Here is a 15,109-nt window from a genome sequence, read left to right on the forward strand (position 1 = left end):
TTTTATTGTTGTGGTCTTAGAATAGGATACATTTATTTTTGTTAATTTTTTCAATGCAGCTATTTTAACAATTTTGATTTCTGGTAAAAACAGACTTATTGAGGACTAAATTCTGTGGAAAAGTTATAATCCTGAGTCAGTTGAAAAAAGTTTATTCCAAATACAAGGTTCATGATTTTGTAGCTCTTTGAATGCTTTTTTTAGTGGTTTGAACCTGTCAAAATCTTTGAAACAGCTTAAGAAACCTCCTTACCACACAAAAGAAATCTTTTAGGTGTATTTTTAGCCCTTGCCAGCCACTAACGCCAAAAATAAAAATGGTCTGATTGCAAGTGTACTGGAGTCTGTCACTGCATCCTGTTTGAAACGTGGGAATGTGTTTTAGGTTCGGCTGTGGTGAAAGGAGACCCTGGACTGAAACCACAGTGGTGCTGTCACTGCAAGGTTGTGGTTCTTGGAAATGGAGTAAGGAAATCCACCAAAGACTTGCCTTCTGCTGGACAGGTAATACTCCAGAATACACAAGCTCCAGTTGCTGTGGCTTGAAGTCATGTTGTCCAAGTCTTTCAGGAAACTATTCATTGTTAAGGATTAATTGTTCTGTAATTAGAAATTTCTGCTCCCAGTGCTTCCAGAAGTTTGCATAAAATTCTATACACTCATTCCCCAGAGTCAGAAACGTTTCACTTCAGGTCCTGATCTCAGGCAGCTGCTGAGACTCACATCAAAGTGGAGATTTGTCAAGTTCTGGCTCAGGGGCACACAAAAGCATAATTACGAGACATACAGATTCATTTTTTATCAAGGGCAGTGCACTGTTGCAGAGCAGTTAGGAGGTTAACTGATAGGAGCTGAAAGGTAGAAAAAATCATGACAGAAATGTAAATGTTCAGAGGCCCAAAGTTCGCAAATGGTTAATCTTTTGAAATGCAGGTTATTCAAATCTGTGATACCTTTGATGTTCTTACAATATGCAAATTTAATAACTCCTTTTGGCATCAACAAAGGTTGATGCAAGAAGATTCTTTGATCTTTGATTCCCACTGTGTCACTTGGTCTGCATTTGAATGATAATTTATAATGATTTGAAGGCAGATGAGAGCAGCGCTCTTTGGAGAGAAGAATGGTTATCCTTGACTTCTATTTCCCAGGACTCGCGGGACGGACCAGGGAGAACAGAGGGGAACATGGTCTTCTGCAGCCACAACTGCTTTGTTCTGTACTGCACAGCCATTCAGTCCAAAACCACGGAGGCCAAGGTATGAATGGCAGGAATTCTGTATGCCCGACTCATTCTGGCAGATCAACAAATGCAAATTTTATTTTTAGCAACCTCATGTAAGGCAAAGAAAGGGTGGAATGAAAGTATATTTACTGTATGGCAAAAGGATTACAGGTTATTGTATGAACAAGCACATGTGTAACTATGTTATGTGGGCAGTGAACCGTGCTCCCAGTAATGTCATAATTTAAAGTCTAGTTGAGCTCTGCATGCAGTATACCTCTGTGGGATAATATACAGGTGACACTAACAGATGAAAAAAATATACAGGGATAATGGTGTGAGTTTCTGCTGTCACCTGATTTTTGACTGTCCTTGGGGACAAATTGAAACCACTTTGAATTATTTTTTGTTCATTAAGACTTCATTCCTGTGAGTTTTCATCATAATAAGGTCTGGAATAAATGCCATTGCATCACAAGACTTTTAACGGTTCTCTTAAATGCAGACACAGATGCAGATCCTTGATTGCTTACAGAGATGAATGAAATTATCCTTTGTAAACCTGCCTTCAGTTGGGTACAGGTACCCACCCAGCTTGGAGTCGACAGTTGTTTCCATTTCGGCTCACAGCTGCAAACCTACAGCTGCATGTGGGAGAGAATGAGGACATTTGTGGCCTGCCTAACTTTGAGCCACCCCTGGGAAATCCTGGTTAAAGTCAACTAGTGGCACGACCCAGGCTCAAACCTGCCATAACTAGTTTCATAGAGATCAACTCCATTCAGGAGGCCTAAGCAGTTTGCTTCATTTCTGCACAGCTTCTGATAATGACCCTTATAAATATGCCCTGAGGTTTCTGTACAAGATCATGTCAGAAAAATGAGCAATAAAAATCTCAAATGTCTTACTTTTCACCACAACCTAGGAAAAACCTTATGTTTTTTTTCCACCATTTCCATTGAACTCTGCTTTTCGTTTCAATAGTCAATGAAATAAGACAAAGGTAATTTTTTTCCAGTGCTTTTTTTTTTTTACGTGTATAGTTTAAGGTTTTAAAGCTATGACGAGCAGAGTGAACGAAAGGAAAACATTGACCACGTTTTGCACAGAGGGATTAGCATTGGCGCACGGACTTGATGTTTACCAAAAGCGATTAAGGGTTTTTGGCCTTGTCGCTTTTAAAGAGCCATGGAAGGTAATGGAGAATGGAGCTAATTCTCAGTATCCTGCAGCAAACAATTTGAAAGGTTGTTAGCATCCCAGTATTCTTTTGTATCTTCAACAAGTTAAAGATTTGTATTATGAAATACAGAATCTGAATAAAGCGGAGCGGTGGCTCTGTGGCTAAGGATCTGCGCCTGTGACTGGAAGGTTGCCGGTTCAAATCCTGCGGCCAACGGAGGAATCCTACTCCGTTGGGCCCCTGAGCAAGGCCCTTAACCCTAACTGCTCCAGGGGCCGTACAATGGCCGACCCTGCTCTCTGATCCCAAGCTTCTTTCCCTGTCTGTGTCTCCATGGAGAAAAGCTGGGGTATGTGAAAAAGATGAATTCCTAATGCAAGAAATTGTATAGGGCTAATAAAGAAACATTATTATTATTATTATTATTATTATTATTATTATTATTATTATTAATGAGGGTTTGCTTTTTTTGCAATAGCCACATGGCTTGAGGATGTATTTGTGGTGACCATACCAAACAGTTCATTTGTTTTTCAACAGTTCACCAGTTAATATCTGTGATTTATGCATGTTCTTTTAAGTTGGCGTGGTTGAGCGCTCATCTCTGGTGTTATCCAGGACCTTGATCTTTATCATTTTTTACAATGGTTGAAGTATCGCCCTGGATATCAAAACAGGTTGCAGTTGCCTTTTCGGTATTGTATATTTTTCTGACTTGATTTTTTTTTTTTTAATCTTGACCTTTCTTAAAACTGAAAATTGATTGAAAGCCCTAAAGCCCTTTTTAACCAAAGGTTTCTCATTTTCAACCTGAAATGTCCTGCAGCAGTTGTGAGCTTTTATAAATTCCGTTCTTAATACCGTCCTTGTCCTTTTTTTTCTGTGTGGTTAAGTGCCATAAAAGTCCTCAGGAGGTTTTACATCTGAACTTTCATCCAACTCCTTTGCAACTCTTCTTTTCACAGGAAGCTATTACTGTCCTGTCCGATTCCAAAGCCAAAGAGGCGACTTCCAAAACCCTTCACCAGTACAGCAACAACACCTCCATGCTAGATGTCCACTGCTTGCCACAGCTGCAGCCGAAGGAGTCTCCTCCCCTGACTCCTCCCATCACCTTCCCCACTGCTGCCTTGGAAGCCGCCAAGATCGACGCCAAGCCCGATGTGCTGAAGGTCACGGTGAAGCTGAAGCCCCGACCCAGGGCTGTCCACAACGCTTTCGAGGACTCCCGGCACGCGGGGAAGAGGTGGAAAGGCATGCGGTGGAGGAAGTGGAGCGTCCAGATTGTGCTCCCGAAAGGCAACTTCAAGCTGCCTTGCGAGGACGAGATCGACGAGCTCCTGCAGAAGCTTGGGACCTCCCTGAGGCCAGAACTGCTCCCTAAAGACCACCGGAAATGCTGCTTCTGCCATGAGGAAGGCGACGGTATGACAGATGGGCCTGCCAGGCTCCTTAACCTTGACCTTGACCTCTGGGTGCACCTGAACTGCGCGCTGTGGTCCACAGAGGTCTACGAGACGCAGGCGGGGGCGCTGATCAACGTGGAGCTGGCACTGAGGCGCGGGCTGTCCATGAAATGCGTATACTGTCAGAAAATGGGCGCCACCAGCGGGTGCCACCGGCTGCGCTGCACCAACATCTACCACTTCACCTGTGCCCTCAAGGCCCAGTGCATGTTCTTCAAGGATAAGACCATGCTCTGCCACATGCACCGGCCCCGGGCGGGCACCCACGAGCACGAGCTCAGGTACTTCGCCGTGTTCCGCAGAGTGTACGTGCAGCGGGACGAGGTGAGGCAGATCGCCAGCATCGTGCAGCGGGGCGAGAGGGACCACACTTTCCGTGTCGGCAGCCTCATTTTCCACGCCATTGGCCAGCTGCTGCCTCACCAGATGCAGGCTTTCCATGGTCCCACTGCCATCTACCCCGTGGGCTATGAAGCCAGCCGACTCTACTGGAGCATGCGCTATAGCAACCGGCGCTGCCGCTACCTCTGCTCCATCGACGAAAAGGACAGCAAGCCCGAGTTCACCATCAGAGTCGTGGAGCAGGGCTACGAGGATCTGGTTCTCACCGATAGTACTCCGAAAGGTAAAGACTGTCAAAGACTCCTCTTTTTAACACAGCTAAGCACCGATTCTTGGTAAAACGGAAAGTCAAACAGATGCGTGTTTTTCTAATACTCGTGATATTGGAGCTCGGGTTGAGCAGGTGTTGGTCCTGAAACAGGCTCTCCTAATTTTCTGGGGCACGTCTTCCACAATGCCCCAGTGTTCATTGTGTTTTTTAATGCTGTTTGTGGTTTCTTGCAGGGGTCTGGGATAAGGTTTTGGAGCCGGTAGCAGAACGGCGCAATGAGTCTGGTACATTGAAACTATTCCCAGTGTACCTGAAAGGAGAAGACCTCTTCGGCCTCACGGTCTCTGCTGTGACTAGGATAGCTGAATCTGTAAGGGTTTATCTATATATATAATACAGCCCAAACACCTGTAACACCTGCTATTTATTATTCAGTCTGTGGCCTGACATGATGCCCACATATTGTTAATAGTATAAGGATGGATCAGTTTTCTTTTCTAGATTTGGGATGGGTGAAGACTCTGCCAAGTCTTGAGTCTAACGCTTCTGATGTCTCTCATGGAGACTTCACTGACTTTTAGTCTGAATAATGTACCTCTTGTAGAACAGTCTTTAATCATATTTTCTCCTAAAGTGAACTCATTAAATGCTGTTTATCTAATAAGTGCTTATGGTGCTTATATAGATATTTTTTGTAGTTTATACTGCACGTGCAAATCGTTTTCAAGTCTCATAGCTGTAGAATGATTATACACACACCTGGCCATACTTTAAATGCTTTTTAACCAGTTTTTATTTTCAAAACTAGAAAAAACCTAATTAGTACTTGATGGTATACAGCTGATCTGGAAACAGTGACCCTCACCTGAATGAGGCCTGTGGATTAAACAAGTTGTGTGTGCAGCACAGACATGAGAGCACACATGCCTTTTTGTTTTGCTCTTGTCTAAAAACTGCATGTTCTCTGGTATTTTGTGTGAATGAGTTTTGTCACCCTTAAATTTGTTCATGAAGGAATGGGAAGTTTTGCAGATGTAAGATCTCTGTCTAAATGGTGTTCTGGTAGGAAATGTCAAACTGCACAGTTTGCACAAGACCAAGCTCATATTTGACCTACAGAGTTTTGTCACTGCCTTTGTGTTATATCACATTTAAATACAGTTCCCCAACTTTACAACAAAAAAACACTTACTAACAGTACATATTTGTCATTTTACTAGATATATTTGTGTATGGTGTGTGTATTTTTACATTATTTGCTCACTGAGAAGCATTATGCTCTAACTTTTTTCTAATATTCAATTTTATCTTGAAATATTTCTGTGGTTTACCCTCTTAGATGTGCAGTTATGGAAATATTGCTTACTGTAAACCTAATTTTATGGATATAAATGTTATACACAAAAGTAGCTGGTAGACCAAAGCTGTAACGTTTCATAAGGTTTCACCCTCAGATTGTTAACATAAGGTTTCACCTTATGAAACCTGAGGCCATCATTTTTAAATCACAGGCAACTTTAATCAGTCTGGTTGAAAGAAAAAGTTTAAAAGAAACAAGTTTCATGCTCAGTGAAGCCATTGTTAAATGTATGTGTGACTGTCTTCTAGAAATGCATTATTCTTTTGAGGAAGAGTAAACTTCCTCAGACTTTTGCAACTGTGGACAAGAAGGCTAAAGTGACAACTTAAAACACGACTTGAAATATTTTATTGAAATTTGTCATCCTGTCATGCAATTTTTAACTAGATTGTGTTTTCAAACTTGCTATACACAAACAGAGATGTTTTAAGCTATGGATGATTAGGAAAATTTCAATTTAAAATAGAAATCCAGTATTTCTAGCAGTTTCTGGCCGTTTTGTTGAACAGGCTGTGCAGGTTCAACGTTAGTGATGATAGACTTCATTACAGAAGTAGGTACTGAAAGTTTTAGCTTTCTCATCTTAACACAAAAAAAACTCACATTTTTGTGTTTTTATTTTTTCCAGCTCCCTGGGGTTGAGGCCTGTGAAAACTACACATTCCGCTATGGCCGAAATCCTTTAATGGAATTGCCTCTGGCCATCAACCCCACAGGCTGTGCGCGCTCTGAGCCCAAAATGAGTTCCCATGTCAAGAGGTTTGTGTTAAGGTATTTTGTCTGATTTCAACTTCAAATACAATCGTTGGTGTTCTGGGTCTTGTGCCTTGCATTCTTCCTGCTGTGGGAACGTCCCACAGTCCTGAGCTCTGTGTCGCAAGCTGGCATCTGGGGAATGGCTTCATCTCCGAGCACATAAGATCTGCCTGCATTTCTTCCTTTTGCTGAGTGTTTTAAGGTTGTTCAAAGGGGTTTTGGCTCAGTCTCCATTTCTGGTGTCCGTGAAATCGTCCACTTGAATCAAAATGTTTCTTTCTCAGTAATGCTTCTTGAAGGAAATGCTCCTGGTAAAGCAGCTGATGTGTTAGTTCTGTGTTTGCAATTTCTGGCCTCTTTTAGCATTGTGATTCTCTCAACTCTAGTCTTTCCTAGAGTGATTTCTTAGTGTGACTAAGTATCAGCAAAGTTTTATTTTATAAACCTGTCTCTGACATCTAACATTTTTTCCCCCCTTTTCAAACTCTTGGATGTTTTTTCTTGGCCCTCTTAAGTGGTTGTTGCCGTCATTCTCATCTTAAGCCTTTGCGTTTTGTCGTCTTGTCTCTTGTTGCGTATTTTTCTAAGGGTGAAAAGACTTCAGTCTTTTTTTTTTTGTTTCTTGTGGCCCCCTAAATCTTGCAGGCCTCACACACTGAACAGCACCAGCACATCGAAGTCCTTTCAGAGTACAGTGACTGGGGAGCTCAATGCACCATACAGCAAACAGTTTGTTCATTCCAAGTCCTCTCAGTACCGCAAAATGAAAACCGAGTGGAAGAGCAATGTTTATCTGGCCCGGTCTCGCATCCAGGTCAGTAAAACTCAGAATTCAGAATCGGCATCACCACTCAACTGCACTTGTGAGACTAATGTGGCTAAGCTGCTCTGGTACTGAGGTGTGAAGTGAAAAACATCTCACTTTGTTTCATAATTAGCTAAATTTTAATGTCCCGTTTAAAAACAAAGTGTAAATCAGCCAAAGACAAGTTTATAGGAGGTGTTGTGACAAAAAATGAACATCGAAACAGAACACTAGTGCTTTAGGAGCAGTACATCATGGAACTCTTACAAAAAGACTATTACACTAGTTTTTCTGGCTCTGATCGTTTTTTTGTTCAGTAGTACTAGGACCTATGGAATAATCTGTATTCCACACACTCCTTAGGACAGTTGTCAGGGGACCAGTTTTAGAGACTTGCAAGTTATGTTTGGCATGATCTTAACTGCACTTAATTTCAAAATGATTGTATTAGACTTTCTCTGTATCCTTTTATTTGATTAAAATGGTTTCTCGACCACTGTGTAATCTGTGATTGCATTGATTAATTTTAATTTAAAGTACTTTTGTTTCTCAAAAAATAGAAATGATTGAGAGTATAAGGTGTATACAAGGCTTTTATTTTATTCGATTGTGTTAACTTGCACATTGTTGACAGGGTTTGGGACTATACGCTGCCAGAGACATTGAAAAATACACCATGGTCATTGAGTACATTGGAACCATCATACGTAATGAAGTTGCAAACAGGAAAGAAAAGCTTTATGAATCTCAGGTATGGCAATTACACCCCGATGTTCAGGAACCTATTAGGCCATTTGTCTATCTAAAGCGAAAGTATATGTCATTGTCATTGTACAATAACAATCCATAGTGCAGAAATGAAAGACATAGCTGTGCTTGTTGAACAGTCTATTTTAAAGTCACTGTGACCACCGATTAATAATGGTAGATTGTTCACCAAAGCATGCTCTAAACGAGAAAAATTATGGGGAAAAAATCTGACTTAAGATAAGTCTTTCTGAGCAAAACTATCCTTAGATTATTCTGTGGCAGTCCTGAATGCTAGCTATTATATTGTTGAAACTCAGCTTTGTATATGTTTCAAACAATAATGGTTGAATGGCTAATGTAGTAGCTGTTATTAAGTTGTGCCATAATCTAGGTATGACAAATGCTTTTTTTTCATTGCAAGTCAGCCTTTTCTGAGTATCCAAGTACTTTCGTTCCAATCAGTATTCTGGTGCTGGTGTGTTTTGCAGAACCGTGGAGTCTACATGTTTCGAATTGACAGTGAACATGTCATTGATGCAACACTGACAGGAGGTCCAGCCAGGTAGGACCATTGACAGGATGCCTGGTTGTTCTGCAAATAGCACATTTAGATGCTGTCTTGAGAATTTGTCCCATTCCTCTCATAGTGTTACAAATGTTAAGTAAATTCACATCTATCAAGTAGGCTGTCCACACTATAACTCACATGATCATCTAGCAAGAAAGCCACTGTTGCAAAAGTAGCAGGAGTGGTGTGTAGGATCCTGTTGGAATGTTAGTGTGTCAGAAGGTCAAGTGAGGTCTCAGGACGGGATCAATACAGCACCATGCACTCAGATTGCTATTGATCAGTGCAAGTGAAGCAGAGACAAATGTCACCACACCGTCCCACTTATACCTCCCAATTAATTGGTCTTGTGTACGCTAATACTATGTATCGTTCTGCCACGCTTGCTTATGACTGTCAGGGCAGTCTACACAAAAACATTCATCGATAACGGGGAGTGGGCTTCACCATGAACAAATCTACTTGTAGGAACTTGGTCCGTTCTCCCCATACTGGTGACACAAAGGCATTTTTTCCTCTTGATAATCGGATCATGTTCGCTCTTGTGTTTTTCTTACTAGATTTTCACCATGACATTCAGTAGATTAAGTCCCCTGTCCTATACCCAGTCGGCTTTGTCACTAATGATGTGGTTTTGCACTAATAAACAATCGCTCAGGTGCGTCCGTCATGAATAGTCAATGACAGTGACGCCAAGAGCATTTAATCGATATCCAAAGTCTCTTAAAAGTTATTTTTTTCATCTGATGTTTAATATATAGGTTTGCATTGTATTTAATGTTCAGTGATTGATAGCACATGCACTGTATCAGTTTTGGTCACAGACGTTTGATGGAGCCACCAAGCAGCTTCAAGTATTACATTGCTGTTTTGTACTGAGCATTTAATGTTCATTATTTAATAGTACACTCCGTGACCTTTCGTAATACATTGAACAGTGTGGTATGCTGCCCCAGCCTGTTCTTAAGTGGCAAGAAAATGGAAGCTCATTAATAATTTGTCATTCCTTTTTTTTTGCACTAAGCTAGCATTTGACACTGCCAGCCCCCTAGCAGACCTTATTAAAGAGCTGTTCTTCTTACAGATTCAACTGAAAGCCTGGAATCTCAGATATGTTACTGTTGCTTAGCCTAGGCCAGGTGCTCACCTGCTTTTTAAAAGACACCTCTGACTTTGTAGTCAGAGAGCGTTAGTAATCAATTAGCATAGGGCTCTCTGTGCAGGAGATGTTCAGAGAAGGAGTATATAAGTCAGATATATATACAAGTAGTTTTTTGCTATCCACTCTAGTATTTTTGTTTTAAAGATAATACAACGTTTCAGAAAGTTGTTTTCTTTCTTCTCTTCAGGATGGAAAAAAGCCTATTACTTGTTCCTTTGCAGCCTAAACATGCTGATCCAGCTACCCACCTGAACTGTTTGTTTTAAAATTGCACTGTGTGTGTATAATTAATGCAAGCGTTGGGCAAGTTTTGAGAAACGTTTTGTTTTCCCAACAGGTATATCAACCATTCTTGTGCACCAAACTGTATAGCTGAGGTAGTGACCTTTGAAAGAGGACATAAAATCATCATCAGCTCTAACAGGAGGATTCAAAAAGGAGAAGAGGTTGGAAATCTTCTGCTTTGGTTCTTTGTTTGAAACCCTATGTTGTGTGCTTACCAGCTTTAATGATAATTTCAATTCAAATTCAGTTCAATTTGAGAGTTTGATATCCTGTGTTCTCCAATTTCCTTGTTTGAAGAATCCCATCCTTATGCCGGACATGTTGAGTAGTTTGTGTGCATCGTTGCACATGATAATCAAGAGTATTATTACGCTAGTGTGCGGGGGTGTTTTGTTTGACATATACCATGTTTTGTTGGTGGAAGGTATTCACAGGATGCCTAAAATGACACCAGGAGAATGACGACATGATATTTAATGGTGAATGATGTTTAATATTTAGGTTTGCATTATATTTAATTTCAGTGATTGATAGTACATGTACTGTATCAGTTTTGGTCAGGCGTTTCGTTTGGAGCCACCAAGGAAGGAAAATATTGTTCTTATTATTTCTTTCCCGCGATAAATCATCACAGGCTGTCCTTTATCTTTTTCCGTTCTCTTTGAAAGCTGTTTACGCATTAGTCAGTTGTAAAAAAAAAAATGAAACCTTTACGAGCTATTCCCTTTTTTGTTTTCAGCTGTGTTATGACTACAAGTTTGACTTTGAAGACGACCAGCATAAGATTCCTTGTCACTGTGGAGCTGTAAACTGCCGAAAGTGGATGAACTGAAAATCGCATTCCTTGGCCATCTTTTTTTTTACAGATGCACTTGTTCCTTTGGAAGAAGTGTTTGAAACTAAAGATCTTTCAATACTGGGGGGGGGGAGGGAAGGGCTGTGCTTGGGGTGGGGTGGGTTTAGCAGCGGGAATATGAGTAGGGTTGGAGTCCAATGTTTTGTGATAATATTGATTTCTTGGAGATGACTTGTAAAAAGGCACAATGCCAATTGGGTTCTTCATGACAGAAGACAAATTGGCGACACACTGGCACTTCAGTACTGAGTTGAGTGACAAAACATTTTAGGATTTTGGACAAGAAACCGGAGGGCTGAGCTGCTAGCTCATGTTGCGGTGAGTGATTATGAATGTAGGAGAGAATTCACCAGCGGATCCAGAGCGTACATAGTGCTGGCCACAGCCTTATTTGTTTAAAAAGGGGCAGGCCCTCTAGTTTAAAAAGATATATATAGAAAAATATATTAAAAAACGTAGACACCACTGAACAAGGAATGTACTGAGATGACTTCCTTAGGGATACAGCTAAGGGAAATTAACTTGCACTAAAATACATTTAAAATACTTGATTCCATGAGTCAGTTTATCGTAGTTTGTTTTTTTTTTGGATTTCTGTAAAATAAGAGAAACATTTTTGTATTTATTATTGGATAAGTGAATGAAGCTATTTTTAAAAATTAAAAAAAGAAGAAAGCAAACTGCTGCTGTTGCCTGCAGATTTAACAGATCTTGTTACTTTGTACAAAGTGTATATAGTTTGAAAAAATTGTTTAAAGATATAGAAATTATTGACCAAATGCTACCTTAACTTTGCGGCTGTTTGGGTTGTTTTCTTTGTTTTTTGTTTTGACAAAATAATTTAATAAGGATGTCATAATTTCATTCAGAGTATATATAGTGTATAGATGTGGTGTACAGAATGTGTAAAAAAAACATTCACATGAAAATATTTTGTTGTACTTAGAATATTGTAACCGTCGTAATTAATGTCTTCTGACCACTTGAATTTTTTTTCTTTTTTCTAGTTTCCATAATCATTACTTTCCTTTTGCTTTTGTTTGGGTTGTATGTTGACTTTTGTGATCAAGGCATCGATCTGAGGATCGCAAGGAAAAATTGTGACATCCTTATTCTGTAAATCAGGTTGGAGATTATAACTAGTGAGAACTGTGAATTTTTAGGTCTAAAACCACGCAAGCCGAATCTGGAAGCTTCTTTTTAACATGAACAGACCCATCTTTCGTACTCCGATCATGCAGGCTTAAGAGTAGAAGACACTGCTTAGGGCTTCAGTCGTGCAGATGTGTTTTCAGAAATTTTACATTTGCCTTTTGCTTACAAATTGTAGGAGCCTGGCAGTTGGGTTTGAAATACAGAAAAAACAAGGAAAAGTTTGTATGGATTGTTTTTGTTTACATTTCTTTAAGGAAAAATAAAACCAACACTGTCTGTGTGTTGACTGGTGGAGAAGTGATTACATTTTCAGCCAGTTTAGCGTTTCATTTTCAAGTAAAAAAAATCTGGTACTGACACTTCACAAACCATTTAAGTTTGAAATGAAGTTTTCTTTTGTGTGCACAATTTCAGTGGACTGTAAAACTGTTGGTATATTCAAAGACAGTCTTGTAATGTATATGGCATGATGTATTTTTTAACTTTCAGATAAATCAATTGTATATATTTTTTTCTTGATAAATAGCTGTAATGAAATTGTTTCTTGGATATTTTTCTCCTCCTTGTACAATATTCCAACATCCTTACCAGTATTTGTCCTACAATTTTTTTTCTTTGTCCTGTATAGTAGTACCTAATGTCAACAAAATGAAGCCTTTTTGAAGTATAAAGAGTGTTATGGGTTTTGGAGTTTGTGGAACCAGATTTAGGAGCATTTACAAAAAAAATAAAATATTTTACATCTAAAATTGTTGCCTGTCCTTTTATCTGGTTTTACTGGAATATACAGTTGTTAGGGTAGCGTTCATCAATTAAAAGAGGCATAATAAAGATATCATGCCACTATAAATAATTCAGTATTATTGTAATTTATTATATCATAATAAAGCCCTCTTGTGGAAGATAATGGGAACAAACAAATACTGTGCCTTCTTCCTGACTGCAGGCAAACTGACTTTCTTGATACTTGTGGAATACTAGAAAAAGCAAACTTTGACATTACAGAATGGTCTTATTCAATGGGGAAAAAATCACAAATACTATAGCTGTTAAGTAAAGATTAGACTCCAAGCAATAGCTCTGTTAAGAGTACTGAAGGCAAAAATGGCACTTCATTGATAAAAGGTGGATATTGTACAATTCTGCAGAATGATGCCAAAATAACCTGGTGTCTCCTAGTTGCAGAAATGACCCCAACAAGTCTTGCTTCCACCTCTGCATTTCACTTTCAATATAAATTGCATTGTTACGCACACCCCAGATTAAAGTGGGAGCTACACATGCAAATCCAACTGAAAACCACTCGATCAGATCCCAACAATTCATCAAATTTCCACCATATTGGCACTGATGTGCCCGCATCTGGGACAAATATACTGGATTTCACAGTAAGTACATTCATCTTGAAAACGGTAAAAACAATCAGACAAACAGAATAAAACCAAACATGTTCATATTTTAATTTTTTCCAGTAGGCATTTAAGTTGTCTCACTGTGCTGTTCAGAATTATATTTTTTTTTCTAGTTCATTTCCAGGAAAAGGCCACTATGAGTAAGCTTGCAATATTTTTCTTCAATAAAAATGTGAAGGAACTTTGTAGAAGATGGACTGAAGGACCAGTTCTGTGAACTTGCTGATCACAGTGAAAACATTGGGCTTGTGCTGGAAGTTTGAACACTTGTGATCGGCTGTTTCTTCAGTCCTAGTTTTAACACAGCAGTCCAGCCAGGTGTACACTAGAGATGACTGGGTGGAGGGGTACAAACTAATAAGTGTTGAACATATCAGTGCTAAATATTCCATTGCTGTAAATTTTAAGTGCCTGCTAAAATACAAGTTACAAGGAGTATGAAAATGTCTTATAGCAATTTTTAAAATTTGTGAGAAGAAAATTACAAGTACACAAAAGTTACACTAGTTGAAATGCATACTATTTTAGAATAAAGGAGTTTTGGTCTCCAGATCCACAAATGTGTAAAATAATTGTTTAGCCTTTCCCAAATCTACTACGACATATCTGACAAAGGCTAAAATCAAATTTTGAATATCATGTTAAAGGTACTATCTGTATCCAAACAGTACACAAACGAAACACTGAAGAACCAACTGAATAATTGAGGGGACATTTTAACTATTTTTAACTAATTTTCTTTAAAAGTGCCAACTTTGAAGTGGAGTAGTGCTCATAAGTAGATGGTGTAAAAAGTGTTGGAATGGAGCACAAGATTCAACGGCTGTCCACTTGCAATCACCACAAAGCTGCACGCTCAAGTTGTGGCTACCATCAAGCAAGGGTCAGACTTCTGAATCGTGATGTGGATCTTTCTCTCAACAAGGCTACTTCAGTGGAGGGAGAAATTCCAACTACAGTATTGCAATCGTAACTCAAAAGCTTTGCCGCATACTTTCTTGTATTCGGCAGTTTAGCAACTCCTCTGTACATTTACTTGGGAGAGCTGTATTACTTTTGAAATTGCCATGCACACATCAACTAAAAAAATAGCAGGAATATATCTGGTATAAATTGGGATGATTACAGCATTTTGCTTTCAGGTCTTTGAAGTGGACGGCCCGTATCATCTGGATGAGACTGAATGTACTTAAAAAAAAATATCGCCTTATATCCCCAGATGGGCAGTTGTGTGTTTTTCCACATCTGGGCTCCCAACTCTTCAGCCAAACACAGGCAAGAAGAAGGAGTGTAGACAGGCCCTTCCAATCCACCAGCTTTTTTTTGGAGCCACTATTTTCACAAGCTTCAGCCACCAATGGGCCCGTACCATGAGGTTGAGTGCTGGTAGGAGGCACAGGCGCCACCTAACGCCCAAGGCACCGCTGTGCCAGAGAGAGCCATGGCAGCTCCTGACGACTAAGCTCATGCCACCCTTGACGGCGCTCATTCAGTTGTGCGCTGCCTCTTGGGG

The 15,109-nt window shown here is 39.8% G+C and overlaps 1 protein-coding gene across 13 annotated transcripts in view; it reads left to right on the forward strand.

Moving 5' to 3' along the window:
- Positions 1–12,933, forward strand: part of kmt2ca (lysine (K)-specific methyltransferase 2Ca) — a 157,301-nt gene extending 144,368 nt beyond the window's left edge. For 12 of the 13 annotated variants that reach the window (XM_088643881.1, XM_088643875.1, XM_088643880.1 and 9 more), the window contains 10 exons: positions 386–504; positions 1,152–1,259; positions 3,374–4,499; positions 4,721–4,857; positions 6,476–6,618; positions 7,249–7,417; positions 8,043–8,159; positions 8,647–8,720; positions 10,226–10,334; positions 10,913–12,933. In XM_088643881.1, coding sequence (XP_088500007.1) covers positions 386–504; positions 1,152–1,259; positions 3,374–4,499; positions 4,721–4,857; positions 6,476–6,618; positions 7,249–7,417; positions 8,043–8,159; positions 8,647–8,720; positions 10,226–10,334; positions 10,913–11,005 — 2,195 coding nt within the window. In that variant the 3' untranslated portion in view covers positions 11,006–12,933. The remainder of the gene's footprint in view (positions 1–385; positions 505–1,151; positions 1,260–3,373; positions 4,500–4,720; positions 4,858–6,475; positions 6,619–7,248; positions 7,418–8,042; positions 8,160–8,646; positions 8,721–10,225; positions 10,335–10,912) is intronic. The other variant, XM_088643882.1, reaches the window with a different exon arrangement.
- Positions 12,934–15,109: the final 2,176 nt, after the last annotated feature.

Source organism: Lepisosteus platostomus, chromosome 8, assembly GCF_059453375.1.
Source record: "Lepisosteus platostomus isolate fLepPlt1 chromosome 8, fLepPlt1.hap1, whole genome shotgun sequence".
Lineage (NCBI taxonomy): Eukaryota > Metazoa > Chordata > Actinopteri > Semionotiformes > Lepisosteidae > Lepisosteus > Lepisosteus platostomus.